This window comes from Lycium barbarum, chromosome 2 (assembly GCF_019175385.1).
Source record: "Lycium barbarum isolate Lr01 chromosome 2, ASM1917538v2, whole genome shotgun sequence".
In the NCBI taxonomy this organism is placed as follows: domain Eukaryota; kingdom Viridiplantae; phylum Streptophyta; class Magnoliopsida; order Solanales; family Solanaceae; genus Lycium; species Lycium barbarum.
In genome coordinates, this window is record NC_083338.1 from 62,638 (window position 1) to 83,768 (window position 21,131).

The 21,131-nt window shown below is 36.9% G+C and overlaps 2 protein-coding genes across 2 annotated transcripts; one reads left to right on the plus strand and one right to left on the minus strand.

Moving 5' to 3' along the window:
• The first annotated feature begins 9,558 nt into the window (after positions 1-9,558).
• LOC132624764 (uncharacterized) lies at positions 9,559-13,639 on the plus strand. Its single transcript, XM_060339495.1, has 2 exons — positions 9,559-10,542; positions 11,983-13,639. Exons 1-2 carry the CDS (start codon positions 10,235-10,237, stop codon positions 12,041-12,043), a joined length of 369 nt encoding a protein of 122 aa, XP_060195478.1. The 5' UTR covers positions 9,559-10,234; the 3' UTR covers positions 12,044-13,639.
• A 731-nt stretch (positions 13,640-14,370) lies between these two features.
• Positions 14,371-17,663, minus strand: LOC132624754 (protein MET1, chloroplastic). Its single transcript, XM_060339485.1, has 7 exons — positions 17,167-17,663; positions 16,003-16,109; positions 15,840-15,934; positions 15,681-15,757; positions 15,458-15,578; positions 14,891-14,950; positions 14,371-14,774 (listed from the first exon to the last, which is right to left on the minus strand). Exons 1-7 carry the CDS (start codon positions 17,556-17,558, stop codon positions 14,634-14,636), a joined length of 993 nt encoding a protein of 330 aa, XP_060195468.1. The 5' UTR covers positions 17,559-17,663; the 3' UTR covers positions 14,371-14,633.
• Positions 17,664-21,131: the final 3,468 nt, after the last annotated feature.

The following is a 21,131-nucleotide window of genomic DNA, read 5'->3' on the forward strand; positions in this document are numbered from 1 at the left end:
TCATTTTGCATTTATGAGCCAGAAACCCAAATTCATGATTTTTGGCACTTTCGGTGGGTATTAGCACACGAGTTATTTGGAATCCTATCGGCGGAGTATGAATGCCCTAAAAATCGACATGTCCATCACAAACAGGATGTTGATGGATGCCCATGACTTCGTTATATTTGAACTCGCTTCATTTTGTATTTATAAGCCAGAAACCCAAATTCGGGATTTTTGGCACTTTCGGTGGGTGGGTATTAAGCACACGGGTTTTTTTCAATCCAGTCGTCGGTGTATGAATGCCCTAAAAATCGACATTTCCATCAAAAATAGGCTGGTGATGGATGCCCACGACTTGGTTATTTTTGAACTCGCTTCATTTTGCATTAATGAGCCAGAAACCCAAATTCATGATTTTTGGCACTTTCGGTGGGTATTAGAACACGGGTTTTTTTCAATCTAGTCGTCGGTGCCCTAAAAATTGACCTGTCCATCACAAACAGGTTGGTGATGGATGCCCATGACTTCGTTATTTTTGAACTCGCTTCATTTTGCATTTATGAGCCAGAAACCCAAATTCATGCTTTTTGGCACTTTTGGTGGGTATTAGCACACGGGTTATTTGGAATCCTATTACCGGTGTATGTATGCCCAAAAAATTGACCTGTCTGACAGAAACAATTCGGTGATGGATGCCCATGACTTCATTATTTTTGAACTCACTTCATTGTGCATTTATGAGCCAGAAACCCAAATTCATAATTTTTGGCACTTTTGGTGGGTATTAGCACACGGGTTATTTGGAATCCGCTCGTCGGAGTATGAATGCCCTAAAAATCGACATTTCCATCACAAACAGGCTGGTGATGGATGCCCATGACTTCGTTATTTTTTAACTCGCTTCATTTTGCATTTATGAGCCAGAAACCCAAATTCATGATTTTTGGCACTTTCGGAGGGTATTAGAACACGGGTTTTTTTCAATCCAGTCGTCGGTGTATGAATGCCCTAAAAATCGACCTGTCTGTCACAAACAGGTTGGTTATGGATGCCCATGACTTCGTTATTTTTTAACTCGCTTCATTTTGCATTTATGAGGCAGAAACCTAAATTCATGATTTTTGGTACTTTCGGTGGGTATCAGCACACGGGTTATTTGGAATGCTGTCGTCGGCGTATGAATGCCCAAAACATTGACCTGTTTGTCATAAACAGTTTGGTGATGGATGCCCATGACTTCGTTATTGTTGAACTCGCCTCATTTTTCATTTATTAGCGAGAAACCCAAATTAATGATTTTTGGCACTTTCGATGGGTATTAGCACACGGGTTATTTGGAATCCTATTTTCGGTGTAAGAATGCCCAAAAAATTGACCTGTCTGTCACAAACAGTTTGGGGATGGATGCCCATGACTTCGTTATTGTTGAACTCGCTTCATTTTGCTTTTATGAGCCAGGAACCCAAATTCAGAATTTTTGGCACTTTCGCTGGGTATTAGCACACGGGTTATTTGGAATCCTGTCGTCGGAGTATGAATGCCCTAAAAATCGACATGTCCATCACAAACAGACTGGTGATGGATACCCATGACTTCGTTATTGTTGAACTCGCTTCATTTTGCATTTATGAGCCAGAAACCCAAATTCATGATTTTTGGCACTTTTGGTGGGTATTAGCACACGGGTTATTTGGAATCCTATCGTTGGAGTATAAATGCCCTAAAAATCTACATGTACATCAAAAATAGGTTGGTGATGGATGCCCATGACTTCGTTATTTTTTAACTAGCTTCATTTTGCATTTATGAGCCAGAAATCCAAATTCATGATTTTTGGCACTTTCGGTGGGTATTAGCATACGAGTTTTTTTCAATCCAGTCGTCAGTGTATGAATGCCCTAAAAATTGACATGTCCATCACAAACAGTCTGGTGATGAATACCCATGACTTCGTTATTGTTGAACTCGCTTCATTTTGCATATATGAGCCACAAACCCAAATTCAGGATTTTTTGCACTTTCGGTGTGTATTAGCACACGAGTTATTTGGAATCCTGTCGTCGTTGTGTGAATGCCCTAAAAATTGACATGTCCATCACAAACAGGCTGGTCATGAATACCCATGACTTCGTTATTATTGAACTCGCTTCATTTTGCATTTATGAGCCAGAAACCCAAATTCATGATTTTTGGCACTTTCGGTGGGTATTAGCGCACGGGTTATTTGGAATCCGATCGTCGGAGTATGAATGCAATAAAAATCGACATTTCCATCACAAACAGGCTGGTGATGGATGTCCATGACTTCGTTATTTTTGAACTCGCTTCATTTTGCATTTATGAGCCAGAAACCCAAATTCATGATTTTTGGCACTTTCGGAGGGTATTAGAACACGGGTTTTTTTCAATCCAGTCGTCGATGTATGAATGCCCTAAAAATCGACCTATCCGTCACAAATAGGTTGGTGATGGATGCCCATGATTTCGTTATTTTTTAACTCGCTTCATTTTGCATTTATGAGCCAAAAACTCAAATTCATGATTTTTGGCACTTTCGGTGGGTATTTACCTCATAGATTTGGCGAGATTTGATGACCGGCTCTATTTGCCCTGAAAATCCACCGGTCCTTACCAAACGGGCGGGGGACATATAGGGATTGGTTGTCCGAGAATGCGTAGCTTATTTTTTCACTTATTTGATCCAAACATCGAGGATCCTCGTTTGGAGACCCGTCGTGTGTATTAGCTCATAGATTTGGCGAGATCTGATGACCGGCTCTGTCTGCCCTGAAAGTCCATCGGTCCTTACCAAATGGGCTGGGGACATGTACAGATTGCTTACACGAGCACGGCTAAGCTTATTTTTCTATTTATTTTTTCCAAATACCGAAGACCCTTGTTTGTAGACCCGTCATGTGTATTACCTCATAGATTTGACGAGATTTTATGACCGGCTCTATTTGCCCTGAAAATTTATCGGTCCTTATCAAATGGGCTGGGGACATATACGGATTACTTACACGAGCACGGCGAAGCTTATTTTTTTATTTATTTGGTCCAAATACCGAAGACCCTTATTTGTAGACCCGTCGTGTGTATTACCTCATAGATTTGGCGAGATTTGATGACCGGCTCTATTTGCCCTGAAGATCCACCGGTCATTACCAAACGGTCTGGGGACATATATGGATTGGTTGTACAAGAATGGTGTAGCTTATTTTTTTCATTTATTTGGTCCAAACACCGAGGACACTCGTTTGGAGACCCGTCGTGTGTATTAGCTCATAGATTTGACGAGATCTGATGACCGGCTCTGTTTGCCTTGAAATTCCAACGGTCTTTACCAAATGGGCTGGAGACATATACAGATTGCTTACACAAGCAAGGTATAGCTTATTTTTTATTTATTTGGACCAAACACCGAGGACACTTGTTTGGAGACCCGTCATGTGTATTAGCTCATAGATTTGGCGAGATCTGATGACCGGCTCTGTCTGCCCTAAAAGTCCACCGGTCATTACCAAATGGGCTATGGACATGTATGGATTTCTTACACAAGCAAGGCGTAACTTATTTTTTTTATTTATTTGGTCCAAATACCGAAGACCCTTCTTTGTAGACCCGTCGTGTGTATTACCTTATAGATTTGGCGAGATTTGATGACCAGTTGTGTTTGCCCTGAAAATCCACCGGTCATTACCAAACGGGCTGGGGACATATACGGATTGGTTGTACGAGAACAACGTAGCTTATTTTTTTATTTATTTGGTCCAAACACCGAGGACCCTCGTTTGGAGACCCGTCGTGTGTATTAGCTCACAGATTTGACAAGATCTGATGACCGGCTCTGTTTGCCTTGAAATTCCACCGGTCCTTACCAAATGGGCTGGGGACATATACAGATTGCTTACACAAGTAAGGCGTAGCTTTTTTATTTATTTATTTGGTCCAAAAATCGAGGACTCTTGTTTGGAGACCCGTCGTGTGTATTAGCTCATAGATTTGGTGAGATTTGTTGCCCGGCTCTGTTTGCCCTGAAAATCAACCAGTCCTTACCAAATGGGCTGGGGACATATACGGATTGCTTACACGAGCACGACAAAGCTTAATTTTTCATTTATTTGATCCAAACACGGAGGACCCTCATTTGGAGAGTCGTCGTATGTATTAGCTCATAGATTTGGCGAGATCTGATAACTGGCTCGGTTTGCCTGATAAATCCACTGTTCCTTACAAAAGGGGCTGGGGACATGTATGGATTGCTTACACAAGCACGGCGAAGCTTATTTTTTTATTTATTTGGTCCAAATATCGAGGACCCTTATTTGTAGACCCGTCGGGTGTATTACCTCATAGATTTGGCGAGATTTGATGGTCGGCTCTGTTTGCCCTGAAAATCCACCAGTCCTTACCAAATGGGCTAGGGACATTTACTGATTGCTTACACGAGCAAGGCGAAGGTTATTTTTTTATTTATTTTGTCCAAATATCGAGGACCCTTATTTGTAGACCCGGCGTGTGTATTACCTCATAGATTTGGCAAGATTTGATGACCAGCTCCATTTGCCCTGAAAATTCACTGGTCCTTACCAAACGGGCTGGGGACATATGCAGATTGGTCGTACGAGAACGGCGTAGCTTATTTTTCATTTATTTGGTCCAAACACCGAGGACCCTCGTCTGGAGAGCCGTCGTGTGTATTAGCTCATAGATTTGGCGAGATCTGATAGCTAGCTAGGGTTGCCCTAAAAATCCACCGGTCCTTACCAAATGGGCCGGGGACATGTACGGATTGCTTACACGAGCATGGCGAAGCTTATTTTTTTATTTATTTTGTCCAAATATCGAGGATCCTTATTTGTAGCCCCGTCGTGTGTATTACCTCATAGATTTGGCGAGATTTGATGATCGGCTCTGTTTGCCCTGAAAATCCAGCGGTCCTTGCCAAACGGGTTGGGGACACATACGGATTGGTTGTACGAGAACGGCGTTGCTTATTTTTTCTTTTATTTGGTCCAAACACCAAGGACCCTCGTTTGGAGATTCGTCGGGTGTATTAGCTCATAGATTTGGCGAGATCTGATGGTCGGCTCTGTTTGCCCTGAAATCCACTGGTCCTTACCAAATGGGCTGGGGACATATACAGATTGCTTATACAAGCACAGCGAAGCTTATTATTTTATTTATTTGGTCCAAATACCGAAGACCTTTGTTTGTAGACCCGTCGTGCGTAATACCTCATAGATTTAGTGAGATTTGATGACCGGCTCTGTTTGCCCTGAAAATTCACCGGTCCTTACCAAATGGGCTGGGACATATACGGATTGCTTACATGAGGACGACAAAGCTTATTTTTTTATTTATTTGGTCTAATGAGCAATTCGTCCTAGGGTATATCTACGAGTCGTGTCCAGTAGAGTCTTGTTTATGGGTATGAAGCGCGCCACTTATAAACAGGAGGCTGCGGGGCATTTAGGAATCATTGACCTTTCTTTCTCATCTTAGATCGTGCGATAGAGCTATATTACCAAGATTCCTTTTTTTCCTAACCGTGCGATTATGTTTTCAGCGATGCCTATGAAGAGAAAAGTTGTAGCCCAGAAGGGCGAGACAGTAGCAGGAAGAAGGACTGAGCGGGAACCGCCTGTGGATACAGAGGAGGGCGAGTCTCAGAATGAGATTCCATCTCGGACCTCTCACACCCCACCCGACTCAGAGGAGCATGAAGGGTCCTCAGCTCCATCTCCAATACCCCCAGTTCCTCCACCAGATGCCTCAGGCCAGGAGATGAGACAGGCTATCCTTTTGATGACCCAGTTAGTAGCCGCTCAGGCTCAGCGGCAGGGTGCGGGCCATGGAGATAGAGGTTAGAGGAAGAGGGTCAAGTCTTCAAGGTTTGACAGTGAGTTCAGAGATGGGCCTCTGGTTGGGTCGTGACAGCTTACGTGGGCACGACGTAGCTTATTGTTCCATTATCTTGTATCAACTACACTTAAAGGATGACATTCATTTTCAGGGACTTGGCATCGACATGCTAGTTATGCTTTTGACAGACTCTGCTAGCATCAGCTATATATATTATTGCTTTCCCAGTCCTCAATATTCAACAATAGCTTCATGAAAAGTTGCTTATTACACAAAATTCGCCAATTTTGAGCCTGGATTGTTGCCTTTATTACCTTAGAAAGGCGATAGATCATTTTTTCATGAAAAATTTAAGTGTTCATCACATCATTTTTTGTGATCCTTATAGTTCTAATAACAGAATATTTTCATTTGTACTCTACCTAAAAGGTTGAATCAACTGTAACTTGATAAGTGTAACGTAATACATTTAGTGGTTTTATTTATTTAGCTTGGTCAGTCTTGTACAGGATACACCATATCTATACTTTAGCACAGTACATTAATTCCTTTTTTTATATTTTTGAGTTTTGAGCGTGCTGACTTGCTCCTTTCCGCTAACAGCTGCTTATTGGGGAAAATAGTAATAACAAACAGAATAATACTATTAAGAAAAAAGATGCGCGCACACAAAAAAAAAAAAAAATTGATGTACTGCTTTAACATTTAAAATATGAAACAGCCCCACCCCCCAACCAACCAACTAATAAGAAAGCAAGGAGCAAATATTCAGTTTAACTCTGAGGCCACAGGGTTATAAATATTTTTTAACCAATAATTACATTCCTCTTTAACTTTTGAAACCACATACTACTAATTTAATTGTTTCTTACTTTTCCCTTTTTGAACTTTTCCTAATAATTACTGCCACGAGCGTTCATGAAATGATGCATAGGCTATATTCTTTGTGGTCGTTTGGTTTGAGGTCAAAATAGTCCCGGGATTGTACCATCTGTTGGTATTATTTTATACCATCTAAAAGATGGTATAAAATAGTACCAGTATAAGTGGGTTATGAAGGTATAAGTTGAGTTATTCCAGCACTAATTTTTATACCACGTTTGGTACAAGGTATAAAATAATCCCGGGATAAATCTATACCTTATACCAAACGTGGTATAAAAATTAGTACCGGTATAACCCATGTTATACCTTAAACCAAACGACCACTTTTTGTTTCTTACTTGGTACACGCATCACGATGTTTTTATAACATAAAATTCGAACCCGAGACCTGTGACTAAGAATAGAGAGCTTATTCATCCCAAATTATAATGCAAAAACTATATAATCTAAGTAAACCCAACTAAAATCAGCGTGATATGATCGTGATATTGGAACTATATCATTGATGGCTATTTTCATTTAAAAAGAAAAGAAAAAAAGGTTTCGGGGGGTTGGGTGGATATGAGAAAGGAAGGGGTTGTAGGGCATGAGGTAGGACAAGAAGACAGCAACTTTGCTTCCGCAATCAAATACATTACCATGCGTTTGTCCCAATCTTGGGAGTAAAAGTTAAAACTTTTTCTCTAAAAGTTGGTGTCTAAAGATTGAATTTTTTTCAATTCTGTCGTTAAATTAAAGCTCTCAACTTTATAGGCCTTCCCTTAATCATTTTGTTGCTTTATTTTCATTTCACGTCCTATCTAAACTGCCCCCCACCTTCATCGCATTTCTATGTGAAGAAGTGGTATCCATTCACTATTTGTGTAATTAGAGAATATAATATCATTAGCTTGTACCAAAATGATATTTGATCCCCAGACGGTTAGAACATGCATGGCAAATTAATGAATCTAAATTTAGAGGAAAAAAGTATACTAGGGGTAAATAATGGATCTTGATTTTATGAAAATGATGTGAGAAAAAGAAACATGGAAAACGAATCTGAAAAATCCAAAGGTGTAGCAAGTAGCCCATTTTGAAATATTGCCAGCACAGGAAAAAGTGTGTTGGTAAACTATTGAGCCTCCGAGTGAATAAAGTGAGAGCAATTATGGAGGCAATGAAAAGTTTTGGCCTCGAGAACCATAAACTCTTTTTTCCCCTCCATAGAAATACATAAATAGATATTGCACCTTAAAATGAAAAAAATTACAAAGTTGAGTAAGATATGCGTAGTATATTAATAAGAAGTAAGAAGATATATATAGTAACGAATAAATTACGGTATATGACTATGTGATAATTAACAGTTGAAAAATACTACAATCGGAAGTTGATTTTTTATTTTTTCTTACCCTCATACGTTTTAATGAGAGTGTATCCACGCTCTTTGTCATGTGAGCGTCACAGGGGATGATTAGGACGGTGTGCCAACTTTAGAAAGACCCAAGGTATTATGCCTTTTCGTTTTTATATTTTTATCTTGGTTTCTTAATTTAGTGTTTTGGGTGAGTAACAGTGCATGGTGAGCAAGTCTTACCACCTCAAGGTTATGCCCTATAAAAAAGTTTGCCTTTCAAGTAAAAGATTCTTTTCTTATTTGTTCTCTAGCTTCACATGGTTGCATAACCACCATATTGAACTTGGAATGCCTTGATAACCCTATATATATTCATCTACACTCAAGTATAAACATAGCTAGACCTCTAAAGTTATATTGCCATATTGCAAAAGCAAAAGAGAAAGAACAAAAAATAATACAAAAAAATGGATCAAAATAACGATGGCTTAAAAAAAGAAAGTTTTGCTGTGAAGTCAATATGACCAAGAAAAGAAAGGAAACCAAAAAAAGACTATATTATGCAAGAAGCCCTTGGAAATCAATTGAGTTCCCCACCCCATGCATTGCCTAATTAAAAAGAAAAGAAGCACCAATTTGAAGACTTATGGTGAGCCTGTTTGGATGGGCTTATTTTAAGCACCTTATAAGCTGCAAACAGTTTATAAGCTAAAAAAAATAAGTTGGGGTAGGCTAACTTATTTTTCTTGGCTTATAAGCTGTTTTCAGCTTATAAGCTGCTTTAGATAAGCTAAGTCAAACGGACTCAATTATTTTTTTGAGCTTATTTTAAGCACAAAACAACTTTAAGCTGGCCGACCAAACACTCAAAAAAACTGAAAATAACTTATAAGCAACTTATAAGTCAATTCAAACAGGCTCATTGTTTAAAGTCATTATCTTATTACCTTTAAATAAATTTACTTTTAAAGTGGGGTTACCATCATGCAAACCACTAGGTAGCAAAACTCAACACATTAATTGTCTTTGGTGTCTGCATATTCTTTCTTCTTTTCTTTGGACAATCTTGTCTTGTTGACCTAATCTTCCTTGTTGAAGATCCCTATTCATTTCTTTATTTGCCAAATAAAATTTAAAACCTTTGTTTGTTTGTCCAAACTTCTAAGTCATTTTATTTTTTATAAATAAATCACACTTTTGTTGGATATTCATAAGAAAAATATTATTCTTTCAAGCAGACGGATTCAATATTTTCATTCAGGGGGTTCGAGAAAAAAAACTTTTTATTTTTATTCAGAGTGTTCAAAAATTAATATATGCACATAAACACAAATTTACTCTATAAATACATTATAATTTTTTACTATGGTTTTCGGAACACCCTCAACCCTCTTTAAATTCGCCCCTGCTTTCAAGGTGGTTGGTGACAATTTTTTAGGAAAAAAAAAAAAGAAGAAAGCAGCTTTCAATTTCAAAAGGGACATGACAGTATTCTTATGAAAGTAGTTTGTGTGGTACATACTAGTTAGTTATAAATACTTTGGGAAGAGTACAGTTGCCACGTTTTGGAGTCTTTTGAAAATTGGTATGCATCTTCTTCACTTCATCTAAGCTTTTTGTAGTTTCTCTTCCAGCTAAGCTTTTTGTTCCTTCTGACATTAACTCAACCTTCAGATAGAATTCTTCTCTTCGGCCTTCCATTAACTATTCCAATTTGGTTGTACGTCAATGAATCAGCAGAGGGTAGAACAGTCATTTCACCATTAGATGGAAGCACATTTGTTTTTCTCTCTCTAATAACTACAAGACATGTCCCTTTCTTTTCATCATTAAAATAAATTCTCAAGGATCAGAATTTTCACGTTAAAAAAAAAGTGCAGGAGCAGAGTTCCTGGATGATATGATTCTTGACTGAGGGGTGTTTGGAATTCACAATCAGAGCTTCTTTCTTGAAAATATAGTTTGTTTACTTTTCCTGCTCAGTATTTTTACTTGGATGAACTTATTACTTTTGTTGGGAATTTGGGACATCATTATTTCATGTGTCAGCTCAAGGGAGAATAATTAATTGGTTGTCATATGAAAATTTGGGGGTTTCAATTGCTTTATGAAGTCAAAGCTTGGATCTTTTTCACTTGTCATTCTTGAAATGAGTTATTGATGAAGGAAAGCAGTTTGATGAGGGTTTTGTTCTGCAAAATCCATTGTCCGTTTATTTGTTTCTGTAAACCCTCTGCTGCTCATCTTTACACTCCAGGTCCATTGAAATTGCAAAGTACCCAACATGTTGTTTCTCTTCCTCATCAACAATCCGAGCTCAAAGAAGAGAGTCTAGAACCTTCTGGAAATGGAAATGGAAATGGTCTTAAAAGCTGTATTAGGAAAGGTCCTGTTGTTGGACCTAAGAGAGTTCAATGGATGGATAACATAGGAAAAGAACTTGTTGAGATCAAGGAGTTTGAATCCAGGTAAATTTTGCAGCATTACATTTGACTCAACTCCTTGCACAAAAAATGTATTCTTGTTGATATGATTTTGTTAATTCTGGTATTGTGAATTTAAATTAAGGGGTCAAGGGCAAAATGTGGAGAACATAGATCCAGGTTACCGGATTTACTTAGATATATTATTGCAATCTAGCTGCTATAAGTTTGAATATCTTGGGTGAAGGAGAAGTTAATTTGTCCTCATCTATATTTCTGAACAGATTAAGACCAATTTAAATCAGGAATGTGATAGGAATATGACGATCTTCACCGAAGAATTTCTAATTTAATATGCTTTCGGGAGAAATTTTCTAATTTCTGAGTTAGACATGGGGTGTGATAGGAAATTGAGTGGACAATGATAAGTACAGTGCCAATGTGCAATGCTTGTGTTTTCCTGTCTCAGATTTTTATTGTTGATTTGGAGAAGGTTTACTTGATGTGCCCATAGTTAGTTAGTTTGTGGTCACAACTGTTGGTTCAAATATCTTTGTACATGGCATTTTTATTCGGATTGTTAACCTTTCACATTCTGTTATGCCTTTCTTTGCTGATGCTAAACATGGTTTATTTTGATGTCAACTTTCTTTGCTTATACTAAACGAGTATGAGGTCGTTATTTTTTTATCTGGGATGGAGAGAGTGAAAAGAGTTAAATTGATTGTCATGACTAAGATTCTGCTGGTCATAAAGTTGAACTGGAAACTGTGAGCCTTCTAATTGGCTCATGACAGTATGCAGTCAAGTTCTGAGACAATGTAAGTGCGTTCGATACAACATTTTAGTTTATAGTAATTTATACTAATATAAGCATTTGTCGAGTAAGCTGTTCTTGGTGAAGGTTTCTAGAAAGTAGAAACAGCTTTCTTGCCATTTAAAACTACTAACTGCCTTTCTCATCAATAATTAGCGTAGATAGTGTCAAGTATATAAAGCCCGCTTAGTGCAATTTTTGTAGAACAGAATTTTCGGCTCAGAATTTAAAAGCTATCCTTAAGTGAATTGATCTTGAGCCATTAGGTGATTGGACATGAAGATGGAAAATAGCATGTACAAGCATTGGTAAAAAGGCATTCTAATCATATGAAAGAGGGAAAGCTTACTTCTTCCGGAATACACCGATACATAAAAGATGTACCATGCAGAAACATAATGTTAGTGGCTGCGTTCTCTGTCTCTCCTGTTGCAGACTAGAAGCATGTTGAGATGTTACATTTAGTATATAATTCCATCTGTCCTCTTTCCCGATGGATGAATTTACTTGACATCAATTCAGGACTTAGTCAAAAGTGCTTGCTTTCGTTGCTTCTTTTATGTAAGTAGATTAGATGAATTAATATTGCGTTGTTCACTTTTCTCGTCATGCTCTCTAAATCCTATTTCACTTTTGTTAATTCCCTATGGGTGATGATGTTTCTGCAGTGAAACTGGAGATACTGACACTGAAGAGGAGACAAGACATTGTCTATGCATTATTCTTTGAACCAGCTTCTACTTCCAAGTGGCTGCAGGGAAATTTCCTTTGAGCTTGTTGTTACTCAAATCCCAAACCCCACACTGTGGGATTCAACTGGGTATGTTGTTGTTGTTGTTACTCAAATCCAAGTAATCAAGACTTGCTTGTCAAGAAATCCATCCTGGGATCTGTCCTACAACACCACTAGACTGAAGGGATAGTCCAGATAATACATTGAGGCACTATCTTGGCATTGTTGTTTCATTTGTATGCATTTTTTCCAAGAAACAGATTTTTCAGAGCCTTCATGTTGAATACCAAGATGGAATTCACCAGTATGCATATTTTTATCCAACTTAAGAGTCTCCAACTTGGTAATGTTCCAGTCAGCTTGTTCTTGCTCAAGGCCAAAGTAGAGATTTGACAAGCTCCCAGTCTCGGTTAGAATCTGCTGTGAAGCAGATTTTCCTTTAAATCAAACACTTGCAATCCCTTCAAGTTCAATACTGAAAGTGGGATTCCACCAGAAAAATGGTTGTTTCTGAGGGACAATTCTTGAATCTTAGTGAGGTTTCCAATATCCATGGAATGTTCCCACCAATAAAGTTGTCATCCAGCTTCAATGTCCTCAACTTCTGAAGATATCCTACTTGAGGATTCAAAGCACCAGTGAGCAAATTCCCACTCAAGTGTAGATATTGGAGGTGCCTCAAGTGAAAATCTCGTGGGGAAATAGGGCCAGTAAAGTTTCTGTGCATTAAGTCAAGATGAACTAAGTTTCCAAGATTGGCGAGCTCTTCACCCGGTACTTGGCCTTGTATGTGATTTGAGGACAAGATAAGCATCATCAAAGATTTAATACCAAATAGGGCTGCCAAAACAGAAGTAGTGACCTCAAGAGATTGAAGGGAATCTGGATAGAGAGAAATCACAACTCCAGAATTTTGTGTAGAGTCACAAATGACTATCCCAACTACAATCAGAGGTGGAATTCCAGTCCTCAAGTCAATAGCTGAAGAAACCGTCCGTAGAAGATGAATTATTCTCCAGGAATGCAGATTTGAACTTGAGAAGGGCTTGTTTTTTATCATCTGGACAGCAAAAAGCAGCTCTAAAGAAACTGAGAAATCCCTATGAAAGAGTAGTAGGCATGTTCTAGTCAAGGTGGATACTCTTTGAATGATCCTTTGTCCAACTGTCAGTTGTTTTTTACAACTAAAGAATTAATGAACACATTTTGTTTTTAAAGGAAGATGCTGGTCAATGGATTGTGCATGACAATGACAAATCAGCTAGTTGACTAGAGTGGTTAAGTGAAGTCAATGAATTGAGTATTGCAGTGACAAATCTTTTGTGTTTGTAGTTGATTAAATTATTGTAGTAGTAGATTATGTAAATGCGCACCAGGGCTTTTTATAGGTGAACAATTTTCACTGGCTATCTCTCACCAATGGAAATTCCACGGAAGTTAGAAAAGTTTACAGCATAGCATTCTGATAATTCTTTCGCAGACCCCTTGATTCTCAGAAACTGGCAGTTAGCCCCTTGAAATTTGAGAAAGTGGCAGATACATCCTGTTTGTGTAAAAGTTGAAGGACATTCCGGCCCCAATTTTGCATTTCACTTCGTATTATGTTAGCAAAGATCAAGACAAGATGCAATTGTGCCTATCTGACTTTTTATACCGAAGGCTTTGAAGGAATAGCTGAAGGAAAAGAAACGAAAACAAAAGTGATCACCATTTTTATTTTTTTTGCCCTTTTTAGCTATATATAGGGACATGGTTCATTCATAACGCTGTCATGCATGTTCAGTAGTTACTTGGATTTGGTCTGCTCCTAAACAGTTCCAGGTTGTCTTGATCTTAACGTCCCACATCACTTGCAAACTTAATCATCTTCCTTCTTGACTAGTGGAGTATCACCACCGGAAACAACCTCTCTATCTCCACAAAAGTTTGCGTACATCCTACGATTCCTACCCTCCCCAGACCCCTTGTGGGATTATTGTTGTTGTTGGTTTAAATATATGTTTGAAGGTTAAAAGGTGTTCCCAATCATCAAATTATACACTTTTACAGTAGCATGTCATCTGAGTGCTGACTATCAAGATGAAATAAAAAAGCTCTCCACTTAAATTTCAAAGAAGGGGATCATCTGTCACCACCATAGTGGAGGCTTTCAGTTTCTTTTGCGTTTAAACTCTACTGTACCACTTAAACCAAGAGTAGATATCAAATCAGGTTTCACTAGAACTGAGTTTGATGGTTCTCCTTGTCAGTAGTTATAGTTTGATACTGTTTCCGACATATTGGCACATTAAGGATGATGGAGAACAAAAATGGATGCGATATGTAGGTTTCAGATTGGAAAACTTTTCATATTCAGAATACCCCCCTTATAATTACAGGGGATTGACCATAGCGTAATACAATTAAAATAAAAAATTAATGATCAGAAAGTATTTTGATATCTCTAACTCAAGCTATAAACAAAATCCAAAAAAGGGAGCATAGTTTGCTGCAGATCCATATCTTACTGCATGGATGTCAAAGTAAGATACCAGCAACGGGAATGTTGGGCTATTGGCAATTCAGTTTACGCATGTGCTGCTGCCTCTATTTCTTGTTGAAGCCAAACAGGGACTTAATCGCATTGATGGCATTTTCATTGATGAACGATTCATCATACTTTTTCATGAGAGTCTCAAAATCCTCAGACGTCCTTAGATTGGCAAGATCGGGGTCTGTCCTGATTCTCTGTTTACAGGCAGCATTTGACAAATATTAATCAGGTACTACACCATACAATTTCCTGCAGTACTACACCACGCAATTTCCTGCAAACTTCTTGCATGTTTCGTTTTCTCATTTACCTTAAAATCTTCAAATCCTGCTTCCATTGCATCCTTCAAGGCAGATAAGCCGGCTTGAAGCTGTCGGGGGGGTAAGAGAGTCATTTTGAGAACCAAGATCCAGTTTATAAGAGCAATTTATTATCCAAAATGAGTTTATGGTTAGCTTAAAGCTCAGCCTACTAGAGCCTGATTGGATGGGCCTAAAAAAAGCAGCTTATGTAAGCTGAAAACAGCTCATAAGCCAAAAAAAAAATAAAAAAAATTGCGATAGCTTATAAGATGCTTTTTTTAAGCTAAGCCAAACGGGCCACCCTTTTTTTTTTTTTGGGGGGGGCTTATTTTAAGCACAAAATGGCTTATAAGCTGGCCAGCCAAACACTCAAAAAAGCTGAAGTTGTTTTTAGCAACTTATAAGCTAAGCCAAACGGACTCTAAAACTAGATATGCAGGCAACATTTAAAATTCGAGAAAGGTCATTTTCAAATCAAAATGATGAGTACTAGTGTATAGAATTAGCCAAAGGTTTGCAGATGAATGTAAGCCTGCTTATGGAAATATGATTTTGATGAAAGTAGTGATAGTTACCTGATTAAGCTTGGAATAACAACAGGCAACATTGTAACTTGCCACAGCAGCTTCATTTCCAGTTGGTCTTGATCCTAACACAGACTCAAACTTTTCTAGTGCTTCTTCGTATTTGGCATTCCTTTTTTTACCAGGAAGATAAAATAAACACAATCCATTAATATGAACCTTGAATGACAATAATAAGCCAGTTTTGGAAATACACAATATGAAATGGGCTTACTTAGAAAGTTGGAGTCCTTCACGAAGATCCCTTTCTCTTTGCTCTTTTTGTTCTTTCTTCCTCCGAGCATTTGTCAACTGAGATTAGACATCACACGGAAAGGTCACTCAAGGCATATGCATGCATGTGTAAAGAGAGCATTTAAACTTGTTTACTCACTTGAATTTCCCTAACTCTATCACTAATGAAACCAGCATTCCTCTCTGCTCTGATAATTTCCTTTTCTGTCAATTCACCTGCTTCTTCCACCTTCCCTGCAGAGAAATACATATGAGGTAACAGAGGAATAATCCTAGATTAGTAGTTTCATTAAGTGACCAACCATATCTCTTTTGCATCTTCATGAGCAAGGGTCCAATTCTCTGTCTGATAGTGTACATTGTTCTTCCATATTCAGCAGCAGGCCATATTTCTTCTCCAAACACTGCACTGAACACATTTTCGCATTCCACATTTTTTACTTACACGTACTAAAATTGACTCATGAAACACACAGATTAACGGTTTGTTTGGTAGGGAGGATAACATTTTCCAGAAAATGTTTTTCAACTTTCCCATGTTTGGTTAGTGAAAATATTGTATAAAAACATTATCTCTAGGAAAACAAGTTCCTTAAAAATGAGAAAATGCTTCCCTAATGGAAGTAGGGAAATACAAGTTCCATAAGTGACATTCCAACTTCATTGTCTCCTTCCCACCCACCCAATGCCCCCAATCCCCACCCCTTGACTTCCCACCCCCGCCACCCCTAAACCCCACTTCCCACCCCATCTCACCCCCATAGTGTTTTGCTAGATTACATACTATTGGGATAATATTTTTTGCTTATATACCAAACAATGAAAAATAAGTAAGAAACCAACTTATTTTCCAAGAAAACCCTTTCCTCCATACCAAACACACCCTAAGTCATAACATAAGGTAAAGGCATTATGCTAATTTCGTCTCCACTCCCATCTGCCCTATCTTATTCCTTTTAAGGTAGTTATGGATGGGTTGGTACACCTGGTGGCAAGGACGTTATCTCAGCTAAATCATACTACTAAGGGGTCGTTTGGTAGATAGTCGAAATTATCCCGGGATTATAATCCCAGGACTAATTTATCCCATCTATTGGGATTATTTTATGGTATAAAATAATTCCAGTGTAAGTCGATAAGAAGGTATAAGTTGGATATTCCAGCACTAATTTTTGTACCATGTTTGGTACAAGGTATAAATTTATCTCAGGATAAATTTATACATTCTACCAAATATGGTATAAAAATTAGTGCTGGATATCCCAGCTTATACCTCCTACCAAACGACCCCTAAAAGTACGACAACACTCAATACTTACTAACCTTTTACCCTAATCTCGGTCGACCTCCATAGTTAGTTTTGACAAGTCATGGATTTGTTCCAACTTCCAAAAATGTACTAGATAAAACAACTACCAATCAGAAAAAGGCGAGTAACTAAAGATTCAGAATTAAGAAGAGTATACCTGGTGGCAAGGACTTTATCTCCAACAGTGAATTTGCCAGTCTTATCAGCAGAACCTCCAGGAGCAATGGCATCAATGTAAGTACCCCCATCTCTGCCTTTGGTAAATTTCAGTCCATAAGGCTGCAGAATCTCTACTTCATACTCTTCATACTTCACTTCTTCTTCTTCCCCTTCTTTTCCCCCCTTTGCTTTAGCTGCCTCTGTTTCTGAAGCTTTAACCACCAAGATTGAAGCTCTTCCTAAATGGTGGCTACTTGTTGAAATGCTAAAACATAGCTGATTCCTGACTTGATTAACCTTAAGCAAAGAAGAAGAAGAAGATGGGTTTTGCTTCGTTTGATTGAGCTTAAGCAAAGAACAGAATGAGGTGTAGCTAGTGGTAGTAGCCATGAGCAGAATTTGATGATTCTTGATTTGCTTTTTCAAACTCTGGCTATTGTTTGTTAAGAGTTCAAAGTGACCATTCAGGATATGATCTTGTTGCTCGTATAATGAAAGTTTGTGACTAGTGGCTCTAATAGCCTGTCGATTTTGTGGTGCCACGTGGACGAGTTTGATGTGTTTTAGATTTTGGGCTGTCGGATCCGGACATTCCTGGAATCCCAGAAATAGACGGTCGCAAGTCCTCTCTACATATGCAATTTTTGAAATTTTCAATATATATAGCAAAAATAGAGTTAGAGCCCGGATTAGCTTAAAAAAGTGGTTTATAAGCTGAATTAATCAAAAAATAGCTTATAAGTTAAAAAAAAAAAAGTTGAGATAGCTCAATTTATTTATTTTGATTTATTCTAAGCACTTTTTTAGCTTATAAGCTGATTTGCCAAACATAAAAAAATCAAAAAACAACTTATAAGCTGGTTTGACCACTTATAAGTCAATCCAAACGGGCTCTTAAAACTAGTACGTATTACTTTTCAAAGAAAAATTAACTGAAGTGGTGCACGTTTAATACTTCAACATGCAACTCTTTCCAAATTTTATTGAGCTGTCAGCTTGTTACACTATTTAATTGCTCATATGTAATATTGATTATGTAACAAATCTCCTACATAAAGGGACCAAACTCGGACATGAAACATAATAATAATAATAAAAAAAAAGAAACCGTTTAATAAATAAAAAGTTTATTAGTTACTATATATATAACACAAACAAGACTTGCCAAGTCAAATTGCAATGGAGGACTGAGGATGGATTGCTTACAAATATCATGATCTTAATTATTAAAAAAATGAGCGTCTCTTGTGTCAAAAGCTCATCATTTTGTTAGAAAGAGCCTCAATTTTCCATGTTCCAGTACTGTTTTAAGTGTCGAAATAGTTTAAGAAATAGATATATTCGAATAACTTTGTAGTTAAGATGCCATTTCATTCGAAAACAAATAAGGGGTGGACCTAAATAAACAATCATCATCAATTGGAAAATTAAGATTGAATGGCAAATCGAATTTTAGATTGAATGGCAAATCAAATTTTGACTTGCTTGGTAAAGAAAATACTTACTCCCAAAGTTCACATTTTATATTAATATGTCTACAGTCTTGTCCATACAACATATATAGGTATCCATCCAATGGATGATTAATTGATTTAAAACTTAGTAATATGTCCGGAGTCTTGTCCATACAACATATATAGGCAAACCATGACCATTATTAGGATTATCAGATATATCCATCCCTTTTCACTCTAATTTCAAATTCGTGTCTTAGAGTTCTAGCTAGGCAAAAGAACTAGATACACAAAATCTATATAATTGTTTGTGATTTGTATTACTATATTATACTAAACTTCTCTATTGAAAAGCAAAACACCAAAGCAAGAAAGAGTTGGTCCAGTAGGTCCAGTAGCTGCACTAGAGTCCTAGTTTAGCCTTTTAACAGAATGTTTCCATATATATATATATATATATTGTCTAACAAAATTAGCAAACTCAGTAAATTAATTTTTATGAATATTTCAGATATTATTATTTAATACTCACAAGTCACAATTATATATGTTTGTTATTAGGGGTGTACAAAGTAAACCGATAAACCGAATCAAACTGAGAAAAAAAATCGACTAGTGGTTTGGTTTGACTTGGTTTGGTGTTGAAAAAAAAAACCCGACCATAATTGGTTTGATTTGATTATAGCTAAAAAAAAAAAGTCAAACCGAACCAAACCAACCCAACACTACAGTATTCATTTTTTAAAATATTTTATACATAAAAATATTTATTTGTAATGTAATTTATAAATATTTCTTAAACTTTTTCGTAGTTTTTTGTCTTTTATCATATTATATTTCTAGCTTGAACTTAGAATTTTGAATGTCAATAAGTTTTATATCCCACGGATGTTAGTAACTCAAATAAAGTCCAAAAACGAAACCAACTCAACACCAATGCTAACAAAAGAAATTCAATTCTACCACTAGGAATGACAATGATATTGGATATCTACTGTTTAGTTTTGCATAATTGGTTTAGAGAGTGAAAATAAATTTTTATTTGTCATGTAATTAATACTTATTAGCCATACTTATTTTGGCATGACTTAGTACTTTTAGATTATGGTCATTTTCTTTATGGCTTATTAATTAGAAATATTTATTTTAACCGATTTTATTATATTTTTTGTTGAATATTTTAATACAATGTCGTCACTCATCTCACATTTTGTATTATTTTCTTAAGAAACACCTAATTCTTAATTATATAGTTGTATCTTAATAGGACTAAAGAAATCTTTGAAGTAAAAGTTATATGTTTTGTATGAAGACTTTTCACAAAAAAAAAACCCGAAAAACCCGAGAAAACCCGAGGTTGAAAAACCCGAATTTTATTAGTTTGGTTTGGTGTATAAATTTAAAGACCCGACGCAATTGGATTGATTTGATATTTAAAAAATCCAAACCAACCCGGTCTATGTACGCCCCGCCCCTATTTGTTATATAGAAATGTCAAGTTTTGATCAGGAGAATATAAAAGTAGTTGATTACCTCCTAGTAGTTACTAATTCAATAAACCGTGTTAATAGAATTTTTTTTTTTTTTTTATATCTTGCATCTTATTTGTAGTGGTGTAATTGTTCTGAACAAGAAGTTTGATAGACAAAATAATAACTGGATCCTCATCTAAGTTATGTCACTAGTACACAGAGTGTAGTACGAGAAACCACATTAGCTATGCACAGGTTTACATTGAAAATCAAATGTCACGTTATTTATATATGCAAAGATAATTAGTAAGTAATGGAGTATAAAGTTTTATACATTACAAACCAGACACTGTATAATCAATTAAGCGGAATCTTATATCGAGATATACCCCAAATGACCCCTCGTACCTTTGTAGTCATACGGTTATATGCTCTATGATGTTGTAGTTAGTCCATAGAACTATACCACAATAAAAAATAAAAAAAAATAAAAAAAATTATACTCGTAATTATTTGCTTAGTGCATCCCTTATGTGTGTGTGTTTTACCATGTACAAAAAGTATTATTTCTTTTTGTTCGGTCATAAAACGGAAGCAGTACGCTAATGTTAAGACTTTACTGATTGCTTTTTTGCATATTAATGACTACAAAAACTCAAGAAGGAAAATCGTCATTTATACTTCCATCTGTTTTATCATGCATAGGAACAGAAAAAAGAAAAAGAGTATTTTTTTGTTAACCAAGAAGTGTGGTAACTAATTATATCACTTCTATTGCAACGAGAGGAAAACTCTTACCACTCATTTTGCAAAACTTTCGAGGAATAGAAAAGAAGAAGTCAACATTAGAATAAGAATTAATGTGAAGAAAAGAAAAAAAAAAAAAGCTAAGGGGAGAAATAAGGAAGGACATAAACGAACCAGAGGGAACACGAAAATGGAGTTAAGAATTTAAGGAGAGCCACAGAGATCATCTCGGCAATTAAGTATGAATGAATGGTTCCAAAAGAAAAATCACTTGCTATAAAAGGCGTCAA